Source organism: Aquila chrysaetos, chromosome 14, assembly GCF_900496995.4.
Source record: "Aquila chrysaetos chrysaetos chromosome 14, bAquChr1.4, whole genome shotgun sequence".
NCBI lineage: Eukaryota > Metazoa > Chordata > Aves > Accipitriformes > Accipitridae > Aquila > Aquila chrysaetos.
The window spans coordinates 5,142,186-5,168,039 of record NC_044017.1 but is presented as its reverse complement, the minus strand read 5'-3'; the positions used below and the strand labels follow the sequence as shown (position 1 = coordinate 5,168,039).

Sequence of the window (25,854 nt, the reverse complement as noted above, 5' to 3'; positions counted from 1 at the left end):
AAGAAGGAAGAAAGAACCACTGTTACTGTTCCCTTGACTGTATTTTTTTAACAGAAATAGCTGTAACTGCTCTTCTAGCACTAAAGTCAGTGTGTTTGGCCCATTCAGAGACTGCCTGTCCATTCAGGCGTACCAAGGTTGGTGCTTGCGTACACGCTGGCACAGGGAGCCAGTCCATGAGCTGGCCCCCCGGAAAAGATCAAGTGGCGAAGTGATTTTCAGCTTAGTTCTCTGAGTCGACTTACTGCGTTGTTGGCACAGCAAAAAGACAAGGAAAGCAGATCGGCAGTAGCCTGCACTTGATTTGGCTTCTGCTGCCGCAGTGACCTGCTTCCTCCTGTATCCCACCTGATCCTTCTTTGCACAGCAAAAATCCCCTGTGACAATGGAGATTTTCCTTAGGAAATTCACTCCCAGGTCTTAAGTCACTCATTGTTGGTAGTGTCTTTGGAGAGAATGAAGTAGAGTCGTGATGCGACTCAGTGACGTGCAGCCCTTTTAGTTGCTCTCATTGCTGGGACCGAGGACAAACCCCAAGATTACTGTTTTTAACATCTGAAACGATACAATAAATGACACTGCCATTTCCTGGTGTTTTCAAATATGGACCTGACCCAGTGTGCTGCAGGCAGGGGGAAAAACTGTTTTTTTCTTTTTCAAGGATAGAGAAGATCCCAAGATTAATTGGAGATGTAGGAAGTTACGTCCTTTAGGAGAACCCATTCATTGGTGCTCCGAATTGACTCGAGTATTCCTACAAAGTTCCTGTAGCTAAAATAGAGCAAACTTTTGGTTGAGGAAATAAACTGTTTCTTCATTACACTCCACCCTCTCCCCTCCAGTCCCTAAGATGATGTCCAGAGTTTGTGCGGTTTTTAGTCTGCCTGAGTAGCTTTACACTGTGAAGGAGAAGGGTAACACAAGAAGGGTGATGCTCATAAGCTGGGTGCTGCGGACAAAAGCCATCTTTCTTTTTGAACATTCTTGTACATTTTTAATAAGCTTTTTATGTTTTGTCCATCTAGCTGCTTTGGCTGAGATTTCTGAAATGGTGGCTCAGCTCCATGGCAATATGATAAAGATGGAGAACTTCCAGAAGCTGCATGAACTCAAGAAAGACTTGATAGGCATAGACAATCTGGTGATCCCAGGAAGGGTAAGTAGCAGAGTTGTGATCAAGGTCTGATACAATTTTCAGAGCATTAGGTACATTTTAGAAACCTGTTTTATTAGGAGCAGCTATGAAATTGCCTTTCCTCTTATGAACCTTCTTCTCTCACCAAAAACTATCAAATGCATACACAACAATACCATAGAAAACAGCAGCCTTTAAAGCAGGAAGAGGCAATCATCTTTATTACCTTTTTACTGATTTTTATTAAGTTTATCTTATGTATAGATTTGGATGGTTGTAGGCAATTCCAAACATCTATTACAACAGAGGCAGTAAAAAATGTATTTATCACAGCGTTCAGAGCTTGAGCAGTTGCACATTTCCTCATTTCTTGCTGGCCTTTTTTTTTTTTTGTTGTTTTCCAACCGTTGATGCTAGAGCTTGGCAGATTAAAGGAAAGTAAAACATTTGTGCTGGAGGACCTTCACTTCAGCCCTTTCACGATGCCTAGCTTTGAAACTCATGGCCCTGGGGACAAAGCAGTCTCTCTAGTCTACATGTAACATTAGGCAATAATTTTTGAGACAGTGTTGCCTTAAGTAAACACTTTTAATGTTGGGGTTTTTTAAAATGTTTTAATGTTATAAAAATACCAGCATCTCTTTCTTAATTGTCATGCTTTTTTAAAAATGAGGTTTAATTCAGAATAAATGAGCCTCACTGTAATATTTGTAGCCTTTTTTACTTTTCTAGATGCACGTATCTGTGCGTGCAAACTTGAGAGTTGTCTGTTGTAGTAATTTCCTCCCCACTCCTTGACTTTTGTCCGTAATACACAAAAACAGCACTTGCGGCAACTGAAATGCTGGGGAAAATGCATCGCTAGACTATTCCCGCCCCTTATGCATTTCTGGGAAACAGCCTGGAAAAAAAGATGAGTTCTGCATTGAACTGCAAATACGGCAGTGCTTGAACTTGCCCTGCAGCCCAGCCATCCAGCCCGGATGCGCTCCTGCAGGACGGCCGGACCACCGCTCCGTGAGAGCCGAGGTCGCGGCACAGAGGCAGCTTGCTGAGCTCTCTAGGGTCTAGTTTTCATTTAAGGATTCAAACATTTAGAAAAAGGGGTTTGAAGTTGATGTGCCGTTGGGAAGGCAGTGCCGAGCAGAGGTATTTCTGGATTTGTGGCTCTTCCGCGCTCCCTCGCTTTGCCTCTTCCCTGTCTCCCAGGCTTACGCCTCCTTCCAGTGATCCACAGACTGTCCAATTCCTTGGCAAGCCCCTCAGGACATTTCACAGCCCGTGCAGCTCTCTTATCACATGAAATGAAGTGCTGTCATCGGGTGTTCCTGCTACCCTATTCTATTTAAAGACAGAGCAGTCTTCCTGTCCTAGGAAGTTCAAGAAACAGGCAGACGGGGGGCAGAGGTGGTTTGCCTGCCAAGGCAAAAAGCATTGGCCACCACGCTCTGGCACATGCCCAAGATGTTGCTGCTTCCAGCTGCTCTTCTGGCTCCAGTTGAAATCCCTGCCCCGGTGCAGGCCAGGCTGGGAGGCACATGCCACCGTCACCCACGGCTGGGTTGACGTGAACTCCGTGTCCCAGAGGAGAAGTCTCGTGTCGGGCCGGTGATTCCAGCTGTCCTAAAAGAGGCTGCAGGTGGCCATCCTCTTCACGTCGTCCCACGCTGGGGTCTCTGCCGCCACGCAGCACGTTCCTATACTGGATGTTAAAACGTGCCGCGGTCAGTTGCGCTGGCAGATTGCAATGCCCCGCCGCTCTTGATTCGTGTGCTGGCACAGCACTTGCCGTGGCGGTGCTAAGCCTGCTAGTGACTATTAGGTGGTACTGTATAAATAGTAATTATGATTAATGTTCTTTGGTAGCCAGCAACAGCTTCCAGTGGCCTCTCTGGTAACGTGGGCATACCGTGATATAGGGATAACCACCTCTAGTCACTTTTTCCACCCCTTAGCCCTTACGCGATGCAGGTGGGGGGACTGGACACATCACAGCAACCCTGAGGTGACCGGAGTGTCTCTCTGAACAGATTAATCTTAGCCAGTTTATTCCTAAGCTGCAGGTGATTCTGATGCTTTATATGCCTTTTACATGCACAGTTATGAGTAGAATGACCGTAGAAAGACTGTAATAAATAAATATAAACCTCTTGGCAGAAGCTCGAGGGAGCGACTGAAAAATGATACTTTCATGGATTTCAGATAAGTGGAGGGGTGAGTTATGGTATAGTTCACAGTAAGCCCAGGAAATCGAGCATTTTGAAAGGTTCAGATGTGGTGCTTTTCCTTGAATTCCATCCCTAAACATTCTTAAACAGTTTGATCTGAATTAATGTACTGTATTATATGACATGGATGGTGCTAGGATAACTCGCACTGCCAGACAAATTTCCTTCTTTTACTGCTGCTGATGGTGATGTTGATTTGTGTAGCTGATTTTACATCTCAGTGAAGAGCTATGTATGCCATATGCACAACAGAAGCTTACCAGTGGCTAACCAATAACACACAGGCCAACTTATCATTAGTTTTTACATCATTTGTACCATGAAAAATACTCATTCAAAACTGATGAAAGAGGGAGCTCTCTGAAGGAATCAATGTTAGGTAAAGAAAATTTTGCTTGAATTTTCTTAAAATGAAAGAAAGACTATGAAGGAGTTTGTCCTAAAGACAGTTACAAATGGAAATAAATTATCCCATAAATAAGACTTTTAACATATTTAATAAAGAAAATAAAAACTCTTGGTGACTGATAGGCAAGTCAGTCCTATGACCAAGTAGTCATATTTATGTTTGCATAATAAAAACTCATCATTGTTTTTGCAGAAGATACATATTTGTTTTGTATTTGTTTCCCACAGGAGTTCATTCGACTGGGTAGTCTTAGTAAGTTGTCTGGAAAAGGTTTACAGCAACGGATGTTCTTTCTGGTAAGCAAGAAGACAGTTTTTCTTTACATAACAAAATGTAACTATAGGCAACTATCAGACATACTGTTAGACTTGAATTGTGAATTACGGTATTTTTAAACAGCCTTATTTAAGTTAACATAATACATCACCTGTATTATGTATGTAATACATCATAATACCTCCTAGCACATTGTCTTAAATAAAAGCAGAGCTGTTATACAATGAAAAGTGGCACCAGGATTAGTGATCATATCCAGAAAAGAGGATAAAGAATAACTCCTGGTGGTATGAACGATAATCCACATAACGCTCTCGGGACACATTACAGAACCAAGTTTCTCCACAAACCATCCAGTTTCAGCCCACGAGCGCGCAGCATGTTGATGGACCTGCCTTTGCCCAGAGGTACATTTTGTAGCTCTTGCACTAGGAAAGGTTATCTCCTCCCACCATCACTCAGCATTTTCAGGTTATGGCGATCCCACTCGGTCTCCGATCCACAAGAGCCGACCAGATGGTTCCTCCTCTCTCCTTCTTCCCAGCCAGCTGACTTCGTCCCAAGCTCCCCATCCTGCTGCTGCTGAGCCCTTGGTGCTGGGGCACTGGGATGCCCTGCAGAGTGCATAGATTTTTTTTTTTTCCAGTGTTACAGGGCAAAACATTAAAGAGTCAGTGCAGGATGGCAGGAACGTATCCTTGGCTTCTTGTCCGCAAAAGGTGAAGACAGTGGGTGTGTAGAAAAGCTTGTGAGTGTGCTAGGTTTTACAAGTTGTTTGACATCTAATCTTTCAAATGAGCCAAAGGTGTAACTGCTGAATCTACTTGAGTAGGATTATCCTCTGCCTTTAAAGGCACTGAAGAGGAAGCCTTATGAATATGGTGCATATTTTCTTGTATACCACCATTCTTGTTACCAGATGATGCCTCGATATCATACCTGTATAAAACATTAAAAAGTTGAGACTAGACTCTCAAGTCAGTTGCTCACGCTGTCAAAGAAGTCTTTGGTCTGCCTCAAGCACTGGAATCTTTTTGGAGATAAAATCCTGGGTCAGTATTCTGGGACTCCGAATACACGTGTAATCATTGGCAAAATTAAATCCCCCTCTAGTGGCTGATCCATACAGCTTCGTGAATTATTGCTGTTGGATTGTAGACGTCTGTGGTGGGAGCTCTGTTTCACACCACAGAGTATGATTTTCTTGATGCATCTGTCTGGTTTGAGAAAAACATCCTTTGACCCAGGTGGCACATTGAAAATACGCCATTCGTTTTATGGCAACAAAATGCAGGCATTTGATGTGCTTTTGACAACTGGTGTTACACGCAGGAAGGTCTACAAATTGAGATACTCAGTCTCTTCACCTTGATATTTCTAGCTTAAATCCATCAACCTTAAAACAGGTCTCCCAGCTTCCTTCTGAATATGGGGAGTAAAAGATAGCCACTTACTTTGTAAGAGTTAAGTTGGACACATCTCTCTCAGGCCTGTTTGCTTATCTTTCCACACAAATCAGAAGCAAATATTGGTGAAACACACTTATCCTGCATAGCTTCAGAGTGTGAAACGTACTACTTGGTTTCACTGCTATTGTGGCTTGTTAGTTCTGACCCAGAGATCACAAAGGGAATATTAGAAGGCATCGGAAGATATCCAGTGGAAAATGGTGGGAATGTGCCTGAGACTAGCTGGGAAGGAAGGCAGGGAAAATAACAGGTGCTAAGACTAGGTGCTGGAGTGTTGTGGCAGCCAGTATTTTGGATTCATGCATTAGGACTGCCATATAAATAGTCAGCCAGTACTGGCTAACTTTCCTGTATTTACCATTCTGATGGGTTTTTTTCTACATACATACATGCCAACATCATTCTAATAATGCTTATTCTTGCTTTTTAGTTCAACGATATCTTGTTGTACACAAGTAGAGGCCTGACAGCATCGAATCAGTTTAAAGTCCACGGGCATCTTCCACTGTATGGCATGACAGTAAGTATCGTGAGAACTTAAGGGATTCATGCTTAAATGGCCATTTCTGGTCCCATCTTAATAGCTTGATGAGTTTCTGCTGGAGTGAAAGCAGGAGCAAAGGGCTATTCTCCGATTCAGAGAAGTTGTGGTTACGTTCTACAGCGCCTGATGGGGCTGTGTTCATGCAGCCTTCTACACAAAGGTGATTATATAGCAGAAGGGAGCGGGGGAAGGCATTTGGGGGGGCAGCTTCCTCATAATGCAAACTTCTCGTGAGATGGGTTCTTTATTTTTTTAAAACCATAAATTTAACCATGATTCTTACAAGTAATTCATCACCAATTGCTTATAGACACACTGTGCAAGGCAAGTCAACAGTAGCAACAATCTTAATTTCTATAAAAAAACCCCATTTGCTAATGTTTTCAGCTCTGTATCTTAAAGCCAAAGTAGTGGGAAACTGGCAGCAATATGTCATTTGGAGCTCTTGTTGCAATTCCTCTGGAAAACAGCCAATCTGAGCCAATCGCACCTGGTTACCTCTTCTTACATGACTTCAAAAATATTTCTGCTAGTTTCAAAACACTTGCATTCCCCCCCCATTATTTTCATTGGAACTTCTCATGGGTTTGTATCCGCTCCGTACTGTTTTCCTGAGAATGGAGTTAGAGAATCACTACCACAGTAACTGAATTTCTCTAAACACCTGCAAGGCTTCAAGTTTTATCTAGCATTTCTAGGAATCTACTCAATTATTGATGTCCATTTGGCGTGGACTTGTTCACAACAGAACTGTGTTATGCTGCAGTGTCCACAGCACTCCCAGCCATAAACATATCCTTTTGTATGAGTCACTCTTCTGATAAAAGTACCACTGTTTTCCTTTTTTTTTATTTTTTTTTTTTTTTCCCCCACACAAAGCAGACAAAGCCATGCTTTTGGTTTAGGAGGTTATTGCAGAACTTACTTATTGTTTTTCCAACTTGCAAGCCACCATCTTTTTCTCAATACCTAGCTCAAAATTGCTGTTTGTGAACATTGCTCTTAGTTTTCTTTTCCCCAATGGTAAAAGCTTGTTCAGTTCACTGTTTCACCTTAAGAAATATGTACTTCCTGCAATCTGACTGCATTTGGGCTTTTATCTCTCAGATAGAAGAAAGTGAAGAGGAATGGGGTGTTCCTCATTGTCTAACGCTACGAGGTCAACACCAGTCCATCGTTGTTGCTGCAAGGTAATTCAGTGGAGACAACAGACACATATAAACTGTATTTCTGTGCAGCTTTCACAGTGGGACAGATAGAAAAGCAGAGAGGCATCATTTTGTTTGGATTTGCTCCTAAAACAATTTCAAAGCTATATTCTTTTGTGAAAGCCACCTGGGAAAAAAAAAATTAAATGGTTGAATAGTTGAATGGGACAAAACAGAGTGGCAATTGTGCAAGTCAGAACGAAAACTAAGTTATTAGGAAAAAACCCTAGCATCTTGTGTCTTTATTTATTTATTTAAATTAAAAGTAAGCTCAGCTTGTGACTATTTCTTAGAGTTTGCTTTCAGCCTGGGTGAAAGTGAATAAAACCTGAATTTTCATTTTTAGTACCCGCGCCGAAATGGACAAATGGACTGAGGACATTCAGATGGCAATAGACCTGGCAGAGAAAAGCAGTGGCCCTGCCCCAGAGTTACTGGCTAGCAGCCCACCTGACAATAGTAAGTAAATGCTAGAGAGCAGGTTTTACTCACTTTCGTCAGTACGATTAGAAGCAGTCACCAAGCAAAGTCGTGAAGAATGCTGGTCACAGGTCAAACTGATACATTTGAAGTTGATTTATATATGCATATATATTTATATATGTGCCATTTTAATGTTCTTGTTGACGGTAGCAGAAAGTTTCACTGAATAGAGAAGTGACTTAAGCGTAATGATTCCAGGAACTATTTAACAAGATTTGGGCAGTGCCTGTCCTTGGAAGGTATTAAAAGCACCAAGAAAGCATGGTAGTTAGTCTTTGATTCTAACATTTGCAAAAACATGTAAAAAAAAAAAAACAAACAAACAAACAAACAAAAAACAGAAATCTACTTAGCATCTGCACAAAATTATTTCTAAAAGTGTGTTTTAAAATTAGTTCACAATATTGTGGACAGAATTTATTTGTTTAATTTTTCCAATTATATATGTTGTTGCATAGAGGAAGAAAGATGCTTTTTCCCTGCATTTCATAGAGTCTCCTGATGAAACTACTGTAGACCAGGAATCTGAGGACGACCTCAGTGCATCCCGCACCTCACTCGAACGTCAGTCACCACACCGTGGCAACACTACGGTGCACGTCTGCTGGCACAGAAATACCAGTGTTTCAATGATCGACTTTAGTATTGCTGTGGAGGTATCTGCCTCAGAACGATCTGAACTGCAGCTCCCGACTCGCTCTTGAATGACAATTTCCTTTTTGCTCCTCCTTAATAAGTGGTGCACTATTCCATTGTCTCCTGGGGAAGTTTCAGGCACACCTATTAAACTGGCTCCCGGATCCTCAAACGATGGCATAAACCATCAGTCAAGAAACACATATCTGCTCCCTTTGTGCATCTTCGTAAAATCAGTTAGAGCAGTAATTTTCATAGAATTAACTGTCCAAAAAAACGCTGATGCCCTTTAAAATTTAAAGCAGGTCAGACTGTCTTAATGCTTTCAGTTACAGAGGCATTAAGTCATTGCTCGAGCTGAAAGGATATTGTCTTTAGCTGCTGCAGCCAGAGTTTTAATTATGTGTATTACTAACGTACCTTCTTTACCTAGCCATCTTTTCTGGAACCTTGTCTCATTGCTCAGTGTCATCTGCTTTTTCTTTATTTGCATTTTCCACCTCAAAATAAGAATCCTTTCCCCCCCCCCGATCACAGCTAAGCCAATTTGATACACATTTGTTAATTGTGTACTCAACAGACGAGATGCAGACATTGACTTTTCAAAGATTAAAATGAAAGAAGCCTAGTCCAGTGTAGGTTTTAGGATGAGGTGGTAAGCCTGCTTAGGACTTCTTCCTTCACCCAAGACAGTCTCCGAGTACTTTATCACAGTCCTCATCAAATGGAAATTTATGCTCAATGAAATGGTAAAAGGAATCTTAAAGCTGAGTCGACTTGCACGCACAAGGCAGCTCTCAGACCTCAGGCCGCGTGGCTCCAGAGGTGTATGGATGCAGAACGTAGAGAGGCAAGGACAGATCATATTCATAGTTTGTGTAACTGCCTCTGTTTTTAAACAGAAGGTGAGTTTATTGTTGAAATATGACAAAGAAAATTATTCTGTACTAGAAGGCACTAACTACAGAGCCTCATTTTGATCCCATGGAGGTGGATTTTCTGCTCTTTATACCCTTGTATCCTGCAAGGGAGGAATAGTTCAGCACAGAACAAGGTCTTGTATTTTTCCCTAAAGCAGTTAGGGAATAAGCAAGGGCTTATTATAAATAGATACAAAACTTAAACCAGTGACTAATTCTAACACTTAACACATTTAGTTAGGCAAATCTTTTGGTCTGAGATCAGTGCTCATTCTTCCTTATTTTCGTTCCTTCCCATCCCTCAAATGAATGCAAGCAAAGCAGCGGAGACCAAACACACCCTGGAACCATACGTTGTTCTGTGAAAACATCTTCAGCTCCACTGCTGTTCCATGCGTGGCAGGTTACGCTCATGCTCACGTCATTCTGTTGGTGGCTCTCACTTCAGCATTATCGTTTATTTTCTTTGTGTCTCTCCCTCCTTTCTGTCTCTCTCGTGGTAGAAGATCCTCTCTCTGTCAGTGACTGTACTTCCGTACCTGCTGGACTGATCAGTGATCAGCGGCCTGTTTCCATTTCATATGTCTGCTGGTACCGAATGCAAAGCCTGTCCTTTTATGATATCCTCCAGAGTAATGAGGTAACAGAAAATTAAGGAGTACACCTGTAATTTAGGGCAAGGAGGCAGCAGTCCAGATATCAGAGAATGGGATGATTTAAAGCAAAGGCTTTAATGTATGTCCAAGACTGGTGAAAACAGAACGTTTTCAAGAATATTTCATTTGTAGTAGATACATCAGGACCACCAGACTTTGACTATTAAGCTTTACAGATTATATAATGCGGAAGCTAATCACTTAATGAGAATGATGTAAACAGCTATTTTGATCCAGGTGAGAGCCCTTACAAGGAATGGGAAATAATTACTAATTCACTGAGAACTCCCCTTCATTTGGAAGGCACAATGATACTGGACTTCACATCTTCACTATGTGAAGAGTGATTTCTACTGCCAGCTGTTAAATACTTGTACTTGGTTACGGCTTCCTCCTCGTTTTTGTTAAAATATTCAAAATCCAGCTAAGAAGTCCTGGCTTTTGAAATCTTTGAAAAGTTACCGTGTGAACTCACTGGGTACTGAGCGCTCAATCTCTATCTGAAATTCTAAAGTATGTCATAACTTTCCTTTACATCACAAATTCATGTCAGACTTTCTGTTTCCATTATTCAATTTAAGTATCATTTGAAAAGAACAAAGGCAGACTAGGATAACAAGACTGATGTTTAGTAATATATTACTGAAAGCCACCTCAATTAAAAAAAAAAGTGTAGTAGGTTGAAGTTTTTGCAAGTACCCAGCTACAAACAAAAAAATGTTACATGAAGTACTACTTAGTAGTAGAAAAATCCAAAAGAAAGTACGTCCATTCAACCAAAACATTTTCACATACAACAAGGTCACATACAACCAGATAAAAGCAGATAATTTTTCTTACGATAATTAAACTGCAGGTACCTTTCACTGTCTTATTTGGCTACTTTTGATCTGTTTCAGAACCAGCTGTCTGGAAATCTCCTAAGAAAATTCAAAAACAGCAACGGGTGGCAGAAGCTTTGGGTGGTGTTCACCAACTTTTGTATGTTCTTCTATAAATCGCACCAGGTAACAGACTGCACAAGTGTGTGTGGCTGGAGAAGACCTTTTGTTTTTTCAAAGCGGTAGCAGAGATAAAAGCGGCCGTCAGTCACGGACGGCGTAGGTGGGATAAGCGTGTGCGCTGGTCACGGCTACGCAGCCTTTACTGCTGCTGGAACATGGGGCAGAGCCTGTTCTCAATCTGCTCGCTTGTCAATTGAGGAACACGTGCTTGTTTCCTAAAATTTGAACAGTCATAGTACACATCATCCCTAAAAAGTACAACAGATATCACTGCTGCTCAGAAATTGTGGTGCAAGTTTAAACAAGAGTTTTCTCTTGTACAAATTCTGAGATTATTACAATAAAAAATTTAATAGTGACTTACAAATTTTGTTTACCATTACTAATGCTTAAGTCAAATGAGAGAACAGTGGCAAATGATTAATCCATCTGAGCAAACATCCCACTGCAAAAGTAGGGGGTTTTCTGTCTAGAATCTGTTGGACTTTGGAATCTCTGTGTTTGAGCACAAAATAATTCCAATTGCTACGTTGTCCTTTCATTGCTATAGAAGTCCCTAACAATAGGGTTTCTGCACTAAAGAAAAGAATGAATTGTAGGATATTCTACTCATAAGTGGGATAAAGAAATGATTTGTTCATACATGCCATGCCATGAAGTGAAAGGACTTAAGCAATGCATGCTGCAGGGTGGCTGGTACGTTTCTAAAGGAGTACGTGTTTGCAAGCCTGGGATGAACATACATGGTGCTCTGCCAATGCCAGATGATGGAGCTTTATGTTCGTTAATTTGAAAGTAGTGAAAGTCCAAGATTTCAGACAACTTTATGAGGAAATCCTGATAGGATCAGTCTGCAGCAGACCCTTACGAGAAGCATCTATAAAGATGGGCAAGCTGAAACTACCAGACAATTAAGTTCATTGCGATTGCATAAAGGTGGTATTTTTTTCCATGTGCACACGGAAACACGATGATGACCTTTAAATGAGCGTGTGTCTATCTTCCATTTTACTTATGTGCTCTCTTTACTTAAGGGCATTTGATCTCACAGCATTTTCCATCATTTCTTTTCAGGACAATCATCCTTTAGCCAGCCTTCCTTTATTGGGATATTCCCTTACCATTCCTTCCGAATCTGAAAACATTCACAAAGATTATGTGTTCAAGCTACATTTCAAATCCCACGTGTACTACTTCAGGGCTGAAAGTGAATACACATTTGAAAGGTAAGTCAGTCTTCTGTGAGAGGGAATTTTGTAAAATTCCAGGGTATTTTTCCATATGAGGTTAGTAGATGCAAAATTTAGTAAATTGATTCAGTAATACGGGCAAGTAGTGCAGCACAACTAGAGAAAGAACCCTTTAAAATTTTAAAAGAAATTTTACACCTGATAATGCTAGAAACCAAGGGGTTGGTTTTGATAATGTGGTAGCTGTAATAGCAGTCACTACACAACCTGTGTTACGTGCAGGAATTATCCGGTCAAAATTGGTCAGGCTGGCTGCACGGGGAGCTCTGTGTCTCAGACTTCAGGAAGCACGTAAACAGATCCCAGGGCTTGTCAGAATAACTTCACTCCCTCTAGGACAACTGGACAGAAAATCCACACCTGAAACAAAATTCTAATTTTTCACAGAAGCGGCTGTTCTTACTATGTATTTATGCCACTTCAACATGTAACTTTTACACCTCCCACTGAATTTCAGACACAGAGAACGCTAGGAAACAGGCACTACTCCTCCCAAATTGTTGTTTGACATTGTTCATACTGGGAACTAATTTAGCTCTTTTATATGAAGCATTAACATGTCAAAAATCTTAATGTCCTCTCTTATTGAAGAAAGCTATTATTAGCCATAGCAGTCTAAAACTATAAATAAGGCAAATTGTGGGAAAGAGGTGATTAAATAAAGGAGTAGAATAGGAAAAAACACAAAAACCCTTTCTCAGTTCTAGGAAAAAGAAGTAGGAACTGCAGCTAAATTACATTTTTTCACTCTAGAATTAAGAGTTTGGTCTCAACTGCTCATCACTTGGACCATCCAGAAAAAAAAAAGAAAAAAAAAAAGAAAAAGAAAAGAAAAAAAGAAAAAAAAAAAGAGTGATTGGCTGTCTGCAGAACAAGTAAAACCACTACTAAGTTCATGAATTTTGGGTCCCGTCCCCTGTGTTTATCCTCTCTAAACCTCCCTTCATACATGCATTTGGCAGTCATTTGGATCTAGAGCCTCTTGACTTCAGATAGACTTAGGAGCAGAGTAGCAAGCAAGATGCTCCTGTAGGCACTGACAATAAAACTGTGTACAACTAACAGCGCAGACAGAATTTCTTGAAAGATACATTCTTAGGAACTGACCGTTCTTTTGTTTGTGTGTCTCCTCGTGCCTCCTCGCAGATGGATGGAAGTGATCCGAAGTGCCACCAGCTCTGCCTCACGCACTCGAGCTCTGAGTCATAAAGAGCCTCACGCCTATTGACGGCTAAACAAGCCGCCGTGTTGATTGTCCAGCAGCTGCTGATTTTCTAGAGGACGTTTGAAACTCTTTTCTCCCTCCAAGTTTAGTAAAACTTACAATTTGGTAAAAGAAAAGAAAAAAATAAGTATGGTTTTGCAGAAGCTTTCACAATTCCTCAGCAAAACTGTTTTAAGTTCTCCGTATGTTCAAACTAGCTTACCATCATCCCAGTGGCTGCGGTTTGTTTCATGTCTTGTATTTTGTCATTCTGTGCTGTTTTTAGCTTGTGCCAGTATTAAAATATTGTCCTTATTAGAGTGCCAAATGCCAAAAGACATTTTGTTGCCTCAAGGATTGCACCTAAAAAAAAAAAAAAAAAAAAAAAAAAGACTTCACAATCTGAAAACTTTCTCCTCTGAGGCAAACACTATTTCTTCTCTTTTCATAAAAATATATTATTTTTTTTTACCATGTTAATCTGTAGACTGCTGGATTTTTAAATGTAGATGGACTTTCACAGTATAGAATATAATTATATATACAGCAAGCAGTCTTACAGGAATGAGATAACTTTCAGATTTCATTTTTTTTTCCCGGTCTTTCTACATTTAATCAGCAAGGAATTACTAATTTTCTGTCTTTAACAAAGAAACAGTTTACAGCTCGTTCTCATTTCCCTTTGGGGTTACAAATCCATGTGGTATAAATAAAGTATAGGATCCTTATCTAACCATTTTCTTGGTGCAAGTTGACCAAATTGTTCATCTGTTGGCTTTGAAAAGTGAATACTACTTGCAAGATGAAAAAATTTTAAAATAATCCAGTGCAATATTATTTGGGCTGTTAATGTACTGTGAATGGTATGTACAAGAAGAAATTAAAGGCTGTGGTGACATTCTGCTTTTTGTTTTACAAACTTGAAAGAAAACCTGTATGCTACGAGAACCGCAGCTCTTTGTGATTAATTTGTAGAGTGTTTCGGTAACTAAATTGCTCTAAGCTGGGGGTACACCTGAAGCCCCAAGTTTTCATCCTGCCCGCTACACATCTTAGCGGGACTTTCAGCTTCTTGTTGGAGTTTCAGCCTCTCCCTCTCCCCGCAGTGCTCACTGTTACAGAGAGCGACAGGTACAACCAGCAGCAGGAACAGCCATTCCGTCCGCCCGGCTTTGACCTTCGCTCACGCCGTGCTTCGGGTAAGCCGTTGCCCCACTCGGAAGGTTGGCAGCACTAAGTCTACTATTGCTTAGATGCTTTTCTTTGATAAAATGAAGAAACATTTCCTCACGAGGGTGACATAAAACTTCCATTAACAGAAGCTCAACATGCTGGAAACACATCTGTCCCCGTTACGGGCCTTTGAGGAAACACAGTGCTAGGCAGAGGGGGCCTGAATATAGATATGGGGAATGAAGCTGGGACAATTCTACCCGTCTTTTTTCTTCGTCTAGCTATTCACTTTGTTAATGGCTTACCTATGTGCGATGTATAAAATGGCTTACAGCTTTGCTCACAACAAAAGGGAATAAAATACCTCACAATACTATTACATATATTGCTGTTTCAAGACAGTAAAGCCTTCTTTCTGTTCCCCCTGCATCCCAAAGAGATACATACATACCTCTCTCCCTTTCTCCATCCAAAAAGAGGATAAGCAGGAGTCCCCATGGCCAAATCCAAGCCACCCTGACAAAGGGAAACAAGTAATTCAGCATACTTCTGCAGCTGCATGGAACCCTTCAAACCCCTGGGCAGGTAACTTGTTGCAGTTGCTCTTTTCCTTGGCCGTTTCCCCTGGCTATCAGTATGGATGTAATAATCACATCTACCCTACAGCATCGCCTCTAGCCGTTTATGACACGATGAAGGACAAACTTAGAAAGTCGGTAGGAAAATCTGAAGAACTTTTTCCCAATTGCAGATCCCACAGGCTTGTCCGTTCCAAGCCAGGGACCCTGCTCTGTAGGGCCAAAGCAAGTAAATTCAACAGCCTCAGCGAACCAATAACGCACAGGAACTATAGTCCTTCACGGCTGACCAGGAAAAGGAACAATGATCTTCACAATGATTTAAAGGCCAAATAACTCGGCATAGATTAACACCAATCCACAGCAGCCTGCGGGCTTGGGAGAACAAAGCTGAGGAAGCAACAACGCACTGGTGCTATTAAGTGCTGTAAAGGGCTACAGACCTTACCCCCCCCCCACCCCAAAAAATCATTACTGAGCTGTAAAATAGTATCTGCAGCGACTTACAAGCTCTACTTCAGCATCAGAACAGTAAGGAAATCCAAGCCACCACCAATATACTAATTAATAGCTCCACTCTACAATTGTAAGATTATCTGCAACTATTGTAAATATTTATGTAATTCCCAGCCAACCTCCCCTTCCTCCCAAGCCATGCTATGATCCTTCATTTGGGTTTTTAGGGGAGGCAAGGGAAATGAGCAACTGCTGGCTACTGAATATCCATTTTTACATATAGGAAAGCTTTTCTCCAAAATGAACTAGTGAAAAGTTAGGGAATACTTAACTATTACATCTATTGCAGGAGCCTATGCTCCATACTGCTACAAGTTCAACTACCAATGACTGCTAGGTCCCTACATTGTCCTTTGCAATCGTAACAGTAAAAAGGCATTTTTATTTTTTTTAAATGGAAATTATATTGAGGGCCATGCCCTTAATTAATTCAGCTAAAATTGAATTTTATTTTAGATCACTGGGGCTTGTGGGATTCAATCTTTATTCATGTTATCTGCTCCAGTAGTATATTCTGAGCTCTCAAAAGAAAGGCTTTTATTTACATTCCTGAAATCCAATAACACCTTTTCTAGGTATGTTTCATTTATCATGACAGCAGCAGAGACCTAGTTAGGCTGTGGATGCAAATTCGGTGCATCTACCTGATTCATCATTCAGCGTTTTCACCTTTTTGTATTTTTTCCACAGAAAAGAGATTTTAAATAGGATTTTTTTTTTTTTTCCTTCTTTACCAGTGTGATTTTTTTTTTTTAAATGGATCTGGTCAAACTGCTGTTATTTAAACAGAAGTACATTTATCAGCATTCTTCTAGTTCTTTAGTCCTAAGGTTAACCCAAAACTGAAATCATGGTACGAAAGTAAAAGCAACTGTCTTGACAGTCGTATCGTACAATCAGTTGAAGTTTATGTGTGTGAATAAAACTCATGGTTTACTAGAAAGCTGTAATACATACATAACCACTTACTTTTAACCGTGACATCATACTGCTGTCCATCTCGAGCAAGGCGTGGAGACGCGCAGGGTCACTGTGTGCCAGGTTAGTACCATGACTAAATACACCGTTCTCGTGTTTCAGCAGTGGGAAAAACCCTCAAACTGGTCACTCCAAGAGATTTATTCTTATTGTTGTTGTTGTTACTCACCATGAATAATCAGTTGCCAGCTTCAAGTAATGAAGAAATAAAAGCAAAACCAGGAACTTTATTGCCACAGGAAGTTGCACCACAGGCAATGGGATTAGCAAAGCCTGGACTCCTGTGGATTTTTTTTCCACAAGACTAAGCATCTCCATCATTTCTCTGCTGTCTAACTTCTAGCTTTCATTAAGACGTGAGTATTTATTAATATATCTAGCTCAGGCTTACCTATTTTCACAAAAATTTAATTAAACAAACACTGTTGAGACCTCAATGCCTTCGTAAATTCAGCTGAAACAGGCTGAAAGAGAAGTTAAGTTAGCAGGTAGGGAAACACATGCTGTGATTGCAAAAACCTTGCTAAAGGTCTCAGACTAGAGAAAAGAGATCTCGCAAGGAAAACTCATTTCAAAGACAAAACCAGGGGCAATATCCCACCGTTCCATCAGCCAAGAACAAACCAGAGAGAGAAGCAGGACCCAAAAAGCCTGATTTTGATAATTTTTTCCTTTTTACACAGGTCCAATTACATGGTCTCCCTCAAAAAAAAAAAAATCTAGCATAATTAAGGATATGCAGATAGATAGGCAACTGTGGTTGCTAGAGCGCGCGCGCACACACACACACACACCCACACACACACCCACACACACCCACACACACACCCACACACACCCACACACACACCCACACACACCCACACACACACCCACACACACACCCACACACACCCACACACCCACCCACACCCACCCACCCACACCCACACACACCACACCCACACACACACACACACACACACACACCCACACACACCCACACACACCCACACACCCACACACACACACCACACACACACCACACAACCCACCCCCCCCCCCCCCCCTCCCCCAGGGACACAGAAAAGTTGGTGGAGAAAAATTTGGCAATGATGTGGCACACACACGTTTTTTTTTAACAAGAGAAAATAGTAATGAAATACAATTACAGGAGGGCAGCTGTCACAGTTTGTCACCGGTTCAGTTCTATGGGTAACTAAGGATGTGCTGTCTGGGTTGAAGCTAATGCAACTTGATGTGAGCACTTCCATCAGTTTCACTGGGCTGGCACGATGGGGACTACAAAGCAGGTTTTAAATCGTTGCCATCTGTAAACTGGCATACTGTCTTACTATAGCATAAACTGTAATAGAGAACTGCATATATTTAACCAGAACAGTACGCTATCAGTCACTTGCATGTGTAGATAAAAAAACCTTAATCGAGAAAAGAACTAAACTTCCTACATAGTTAGGCCAGCTGTGAGATATAAGCTTACTAAATTCCCCAACAGAAAAAAAATAATTCTCAACATCCTTGCTCAGAAAGTGTTGTTTTGAGTTTAAACGAGAGTCTTCTCTTGTACCAATTCTGAGATTTTTACCATTAAAAACTGAACACCAATTTATAAACTTTCTGCTTACCATTACTGACACATGGGCAGTAACTGAGCTAGGGACCCGCAAGAGCATCCCCTCCTGGGAGGAGAAGACCCCCAAATCTCATCTTTTTTACTGACCACTCAGATGGCAAAATTTCGTTAAACTTTTCCTTCTTTATTTCTAGGTCATGTAGTTTACAAGGCGTTTAGTATGTTGGTGTAGAGTGACAAAAGTAAAATTTAAACACACAGTTATAAACAGGCAGCAATATTACAGAAAACAAGATACACACTTTTAATTGTCCTCTGTAATCATGCTTTAAAAAAAGGCAGAAAACCATTACATACAATTTGTCTACTGCATATGCTCAGTGCAACTACTAGCACATCTGCAAAATCCAGTTAAAAAGAGCAACCTTGCAGATTTGTGCTATGCTTTAAGCTCCTCCCCAGCAACTTACAAAAAAAAAAAATTTGCGATTGTACTGATCCTTGCGTTACACCTGTGCTTATTAGCACTTCTGATAATCTCCCAATGGTGACATTTTTGAAGGCAAAAATACATTGCCTTAAAAGTAAGGCTAATGTAGAAGTACTACAAACTGGTACCGCATTGTTTAAAAAATAATACGGAACACCACATAACGTAGTAAGCGCTAAGCAAGACATTTCACGAGTACAGGACAGGCAGATGAAGGAGTTACGGTGGATGAAGCAGGACATGAACTCGCAGCACGCCAGCGACTTTGCAGTTCAGTGCCAATGCGCACGCTCTTACCTTCCCCCTCCGCCCACCCTCCTGCACCGCGAGGGCGGAACGCCACCGTTAAATCACGCCGCAGTAACTGGTTCCTCGGTCCGTACCCACACGGACATACACAAAACGTTTGGAGCTGCAAAGGAACCGTGGCACGTCAGCGAAAGAGCTGCTTTGTTATTACACCAAAAGCATTCTGTACGATAGCGATCATGCCGTCATCCTTTAGTAAACTGGTGATCGACTACAAAGTGCAACTGCAAGGAAAATTAAGTTAAAAAAATAGATTACGCATCTGATACTTACAAAAAAGCAAGCCTTCAGTTCAAATGACTGATTTTTTTTTTTAAACAGTGAGTTTATTTACTGCCTAATCTTGAAATCCCTGACAAATAAGCAGTTCCACTAATTTAAATGTTTGCATAAATAGGGATAGCTTGTCACTTAGTATATTCAAGACTGAGTGAAGAAGTACTACCTGCACAGAAGAATCATCAGTGCAACATTATAACAAAACACAGACATATTTTTAGCATGAAACCACCTCTCGAAAATATCAATACACTTTTTCTTTCAGAAACTGAGGCCATGCTTCTTTCAAGTGAAGCTCCTCTTCTGTTACCAATATAGATCTGATTTTTAAAGCATCAATACTTTTCAATAGCAAATGATTGTAATTTTACATTCAAGATACAGCACGCTTTTTTTCAGTGAATCTCAGTTTAAGATAGTCTATATTTAAATAATCTATATAGTACATATAAAAATACACATCTCTACCATAAATGAGGTCTTGTCTTTTTCTAAACCTCCTAGCCTTTTGGCCAATTGCCCTTGCTCTAGGTCTGACTCATCTTAAGCTCCTAAGCCAAGGGACACATTCACCAAACAAATTCTGCTGCAATCTACTCAGAGAAGTATTTCCTCACCATACAGTCCTGGAATGCAACTAAAATGCAACTCAAAAAAATGTATGTGTAACTTTTGAAATGATTGTTAAAAAATGGCATACCTTAGAATTTAATTTAATTTTCTGATGATTGAGAAATTCTCGAGATTCCAGCCAGCACCATAAATTTAACTTCCCCACTAAATCTCTGAGTTCTGTGCATCTCCCAGCAAGCTTGCTTTAATTTCAAGTCTCTACATTAACAGATGACTGGGGAAAAGCTTCCATTAATCTATGTGTATTTCAAATGCAAACACATCTGTTTATTTCCATATGCTGTAACAGTACATATTTATTGAATGGCTGAACGTTCTGATGTTGAGATGTCAACAGGTAAACTTCCCGCTGCATTGTATTCAGGTGCACATTTCACAACAGCAAAGCTAAATTTGTCTCCTCAAGGGTAAGCCTATCTTGAATGTTTAAGAGCACACAAAACAGCATATTTAAAGATATTAATCAAAGAGGAGTTATAAACCATTGGTCAAACTTATGCACTGTTCCATTTACTTCAAATTCACTTAGCCACAAAGGAAAACCATTACCTCATTATGCTGGCAAACGTGTTGTATCTAAGAATATGGCTACAAGAATGAGTGCACATATACCCATTTCTTTCAACCGTTGTTTCAACCTGGTCAGAAGTTCCATAGCTCTGTTAGCATGACAGTGTCCTCTTACTGTTAAATTATTTAATTAATAATTAAGGCTATTAATACGCATAGAATAAGGGCTACCATTGTGATACGAAGTCCTGCAAGGAAACCTTACCAGCTTCCAGAATGGTTAGAGAACCTGGGTCTTTTTCTACCAAGCCAGGTAGATATGCCTATACTTTTAAAATTTTAATCCTCTCATTCCAAAACTACTTTTTTTTTTTTTTTCAATTAAACAGATAAGTTACCTCACTGTCACACAAAACATAAAATCATCAATTCCTTCATTAAAAACAAGGCAAAAATGCTCTCTTAGCTACCAGAACAAGAAGCACCTGAACCAAACCAAGGTAAACCTCAGAGTAATACTGTTGAGAGAAGGAAAAAAAAAAAAAAAAGGCAAAAAAAAGCAGCCATCTAATCAACTGTCCATGTAACTAATGTTACTATTTCCAAGAACTATAAAACCATAAGTCAGCACTCACAGGAATAGTGGAAATTTCAGAATTCAGAATTTTCAAGAAATAACTTTCTTCTGGGGAGACAAGTAATAGGACACAGCATACAACACTCAGGCTCAGTTTTGCAGTCTTTCTGTCTAATGTCTATCACTTTTGGTAAAGAGATGCACAGATTAGGTAAAAAGACCAAATATGGAATCTATGGACCATTTTTCTGATATGCTGCAAGACATTCATTTTAATGATAAAATAGGCATGATGAAGAAATACTTGCCACTGTCTCAGAGCCAACATCTTAATGAGATATTTCAGAATAAATGAAGGTAATAAAGATTTATTTGTGTGAGCATTCAAACATGTTCAGGTGAAAAAAGATTGTATCTGAATTTCACTATAAGCTTCACAAATATCTATTGCTAAAATTGAACGATACATAGGGTTCAGAATTTGCATTGGCACAGTTTAAAACTGAAAATATGAAAGAGCTCATTCTTTAGGAAAAACAGTAATTTAAAGCTTTGAGAGACAAGGTGTATTAAATTTAAAACAACCAGAAGTAGTACCATAATTAGAAAGTCACGCTCAGAATATAGATAAAAAGGAAGAAATACTGGAGAAACAGAATAAAATTGTGTCTTTGCTGAGGTACGAATAGAAGGTTCCGTAGTACAGGATTAACTCTTTCAATGGCAAATCCTTCACATACAAAAACCAAACCAAGATTCACTTATCACATAATTCAAAATTTACATGTAATAAAGGCAAGGAAATACTCAGTTATGGCCTGTCAAATATTTACCCCACTAACATTATCTACAAAAGCACTTTACCATTTTGTACACAGTGATTCCTTATGCACGTTGAAAGGCGTTCAGTTAAAAAAGACATTATATACATATCTGTACACAATTCCAACAAACATACTCCATCTCCCCGTGGAATTCTTAAAGCAAGATACCTGAGGTTTCTCAATATCTTCAATTTCTCTATCACAAACCTAAATATACATTTCAGAGTTTACAAAAAGACACCTCCCTGGAATATGTGCATTATCGTTAAAAAAATTATAGCTTTAAGGAGCTGAAAAAGACTGCCTCTGTCTGAGAGACTTCATTTTCACTCTTGCACATTTAAGAACGTCCTTCCACCAAAGGACATTCCAGAGACTGAGGGGCAGAACAACATTAGGGTGTGCGCCTTCAGTGCAGACACCAAGGGATCTCTGTTGTCTTAGAAAAGTCAGGAACAGCACATCAGTAGGATGAAGTACTTCCTCCAGCTAGTGAATATCTGAAGAGGAAAAGAAATAGTTATCGTTGTGACAAGGCATTCTACAACAAGCAGCAACTAGAAGTTATTCCATTTTATGCTGTTGGAGTTCCAGCCTTTTTCCTTGCAGAATATCCACCACTGCTGTCACACTTTAAAGAAAAAAGCCATGGAGCTGAACAACATGCAAATACAGCCTATTAGCATATCCCTGCTTTTTGAGCGAATAGCAACAACCTGTGTTCAAGTGTGTTACTGAGAAGTATATGATGATGTAAGAATTCTGTATACTGGGGACAACATTTAGTGATTCCAACTTTCCTACTTGGCAAGTTTACGTCCATCTTTCCAAAATATTACTGGGACAGGAAACATGTATTTCTTGGTCTAAGCAGATTCTTAAATCATCCAAAGAGAGAAGCACCCATTTTAATCATGTTAAGCTTTCAATAAACTTTATAAAACATCAGAGATCATAATTGGAGGGGGAAGGTAAATGGATTCACTCAAGTTATTGGGCAGCTCTCCTGAAGGTCCCAACTCATCCATTCAGACAAACTTGGGAAATCCAGTTTTAACCAATCATAAGAGGAATGAAAAATCTCCTTAGAAACATATTGTTGAAGAGCCATCTTCAATAGTTAGCTATCAAATTGAGAGGGTATTTTAAGTGGATACAATGAATGACTTAATGATGTAACAGAACATATTTCTTGTAGTATTCAAACAAGAAGGAACTATCTTTTCAGAAGCTGACTAGCTCCAAAAATAGCTTTATTCATGAGGGATACCTACTAAGCCATGGAATGGTTCAAACTCCTCTTTAGGGGGAGATCCTACCATTCATTTTTTTTTCCACTCACTTTCTGGAAGGAGTGCTAGTCATGATCACACACTAGCTGAGTATCATCCTTGGAATAAGAGAAAATTCACCCAGATGTGACCCATCAACAAATATTCTTTATGAATATTTCTTTAAATTTTCTCTATGAATATTTCTTTAAATATTCTCTATGAATATTTCTTTCTCTCCCTCAAAGAAAATGAAGTGTCTGCCTCCACTGTTAGAAGTCATTATGACCAAGAACAACAGCAACAGCCCAAAGAAGCAGAACAGAAGGAAAACAAAATGCTAACTAGGTGTATAAAGGGCTCTGAAACCTATCTCCTAGGACAAAAATTATGATTGTTGCTGTCGTGACAGCAACAGGATCATCTCCAGCATGCACAAAAGAAGTGCCCAGTGGAAAGCCTGTCTCCACATGGTCATTTTCAGCTTCGATTGCAGCATCAAGTCTTCAAGGTTCCCAGTTCCAGGAAGGCCCTGTACCAGGCTAACAGAAACTTGACACCGAAATATTGGGCTGATGAAAGACTGGGGCCAGTTTTGGAATCCCTAATGGAAACAAACTAAGATTGAAGCTCCAGAAACTTTCAAGCTGGCCAGGATCAACTGAGAGGAGAATCAGGACATCTGGCACCCAGAAGTGACCTTTTAGCACTAAAGATGCTGACTGGGCTTCATGCTTAACAGCCCAGAAAGCAAGAAACACAATTGCTTGCAGACCTCTTGGCATTGATTTTTACTGAATGACACAGTGTCGGCCTGGCAATCCTCTGCTTTAACTTGAGATGTCCTATCTAAAATTTTACCAAGCTGTGGTTAGAGACAGTATAAGGGAGACACCCGCTCAGGGAGATCTTTTTCAAGGTAGCAATCTATGATTAATCATTGCCATGAGTTTTTTCTAGTACCAAGCAATCCAACCTGGGTGGTGTAGATTCACAACAGCTGTGGACTCCTGGATTCAAGGTTGCATTTAAAGCCTCTTCAAGCAAAGATTCTGAAATTTATACCCCTGATCTCTTCTTGTGTAGCATTTAAAAGAACAGGAAATTGAGTGTTTGTTAAGAATATATTCCTAGCCTAGGCAGTTAGAAAATCTCTTATGAAATTTGGCCTTTTGAAGTAATACAAAATGTTGGGTTTGTAGGTACCACCAAAAGGCCATACAGACTATCTTTAACGAATGAACAAGGAACCACTTACTATGTGACTGAAAGAAACACAAACTAACTGAACAGTCCATTTATCAAAGTGGGTAAAAGAAATTAAAAGTGACACAGGGCATCCTCTGCAATATACACCCAGACACTAAAAAAGCATCAGTGTCCCTTATAGGAACTGCAAAGGGAAAAGGCTGTCTGGTCTCATTTGACACACAATATGCACACTAACAGGATGAACATACATATGGGCCATCACCTGAAGCTAGGAATTAGAACTGCTGATACAATTAGGGTTTTTTGTAAGCAAACACAATTGTACAAACTGTAAGCACAAGTGTTTTTTTCCTCTATTATAAATAGAAAGTAATTCTTTCAATTTAACACTAGTCAAATACTCGTAGAATCAGATCTGCAATTTTCTGTAACCCTTAGTGAAATAGTTTCATTACCTCTGAAGCCTCTGCACAAGGTGTGACACCAGGTTATCTGCAATGCCTGGACAAGCCTCTTCAGCTAAATAAATAGCCTTTCTCAGTTCTTCTATGGAATCTGTGTTACCACCACACACTTCACTCTTCTCTTTCAACTGAAGGAAAAACATGAAGAGATATATTAATAAGATATTCATAAATAATTCTATAAACAATGCAAAAGCTTGTTAGGAAGTGAGTGCCAGTGTTCACAATGTCAGGATTTGACTTTCATTTTACACCCTCACATCCTGAAGACTTTTTTCATCCTGAATTTAGTCTTTGCAGTACTTATCAGGATGTCACTCATCATTCACATATCCTTTTCAGCATGCTCACATTCAAAAATTACAACAAAGTACCCCAAGAAAGATGCACTATTTACCTGTAGCTGTTTGGTTTCAAGATGTGCTGCTTATACATACTCACTTTAGTATACACACTTGTACACCTATAGCTTATACATATACACTGCAGATGCACTTGTGCAAGCACTACTAGAAAATGTTTTCACCCTGTCAACTCTACCAACAGAGTGCCCTAAGCACTCTCTCATCTCCCCGCTGAAGCAAAGGATCCCATGATTAGGCTGGAACTGAGGGCTGAGAGGGAAGGTCTCAGCGCTTCACTTATGTAGGAGCTGGTATAACATGCCGAGTATGGCTGGTAAAATGCTTTCTTTCTCAGAACTCACTAAAGAACATTCAAAAAGCTTAGCAGGGTCTGGGCTTCCTTGGAAGAAAGTGTCATGTTACTAGTAGTAATGGTGAATGAAGGCATGGCCTTCTTTCAGGGACCGGACTTTCCCCAGCGGGTTGGATGTCTGCATTTACAAGTTTCTCTCCACATTTATCACTACAGCTGTTGTCAAGAGCTGCTTTGCAGCATACTCTTAAAAAGGATGGAATCAAAGTCATTGCTCAGGAGAAAAACAAAACAAAACAACCCACAAAACCAACTAGTGAACAAAGTACTCCAGTCAGAAGCTGACCGACCGGGTTTATGAGTGCTTTGGACCGAAGAGTTTGAGTTG

At 40.1% G+C, this 25,854-nt stretch overlaps 2 protein-coding genes and 1 long non-coding RNA gene across 12 annotated transcripts in view; 1 reads left to right on the top strand and 2 right to left on the bottom strand.

Moving 5' to 3' along the window:
* FARP1 (FERM, ARH/RhoGEF and pleckstrin domain protein 1) overlaps positions 1–14,978 on the top strand; it is a 210,979-nt gene extending 196,001 nt beyond the window's left edge. For 3 of the 7 annotated variants that reach the window (XM_030036356.2, XM_030036358.2, XM_030036357.2), the window contains exons 19-27: positions 1,026–1,156; positions 4,000–4,068; positions 5,948–6,037; positions 7,169–7,251; positions 7,616–7,728; positions 8,245–8,408; positions 10,864–10,971; positions 12,043–12,194; positions 13,365–14,978. In XM_030036356.2, the coding sequence (XP_029892216.1) occupies positions 1,026–1,156; positions 4,000–4,068; positions 5,948–6,037; positions 7,169–7,251; positions 7,616–7,728; positions 8,245–8,408; positions 10,864–10,971; positions 12,043–12,194; positions 13,365–13,446 (992 nt within the window). In that variant the 3' untranslated portion in view covers positions 13,447–14,978. Of the gene's footprint in view, positions 1–1,025; positions 1,157–3,999; positions 4,069–5,947; positions 6,038–7,168; positions 7,252–7,615; positions 7,729–8,210; positions 8,409–9,811; positions 9,949–10,863; positions 10,972–12,042; positions 12,195–13,364 lie in introns of those variants that run through there. The other 4 variants (XM_030036360.2, XM_030036359.2, XM_041128669.1 and 1 more) reach the window with 4 other exon arrangements.
* Positions 1,334–13,421, bottom strand: LOC115350592. The gene is made up of 2 exons (XR_003926520.2): positions 13,326–13,421; positions 1,334–4,987 (listed from the first exon to the last, which is right to left on the bottom strand). It is a non-coding gene; the product is annotated as an uncharacterized LOC115350592 (long non-coding RNA).
* A 3,425-nt stretch (positions 14,979–18,403) lies between the features above and the next one.
* STK24 (serine/threonine kinase 24) overlaps positions 18,404–25,854 on the bottom strand; it is a 64,556-nt gene continuing 57,105 nt past the window's right edge. For all 4 annotated transcript variants that reach the window (XM_030036536.1, XM_030036537.2, XM_030036539.1 and 1 more), the window contains 2 exons: positions 24,801–24,937; positions 18,404–22,362 (listed from right to left, as the gene is read on the bottom strand). In XM_030036536.1, coding sequence (XP_029892396.1) covers positions 22,326–22,362; positions 24,801–24,937 — 174 coding nt within the window. In that variant the 3' untranslated portion in view covers positions 18,404–22,325. The remainder of the gene's footprint in view (positions 22,363–24,800; positions 24,938–25,854) is intronic.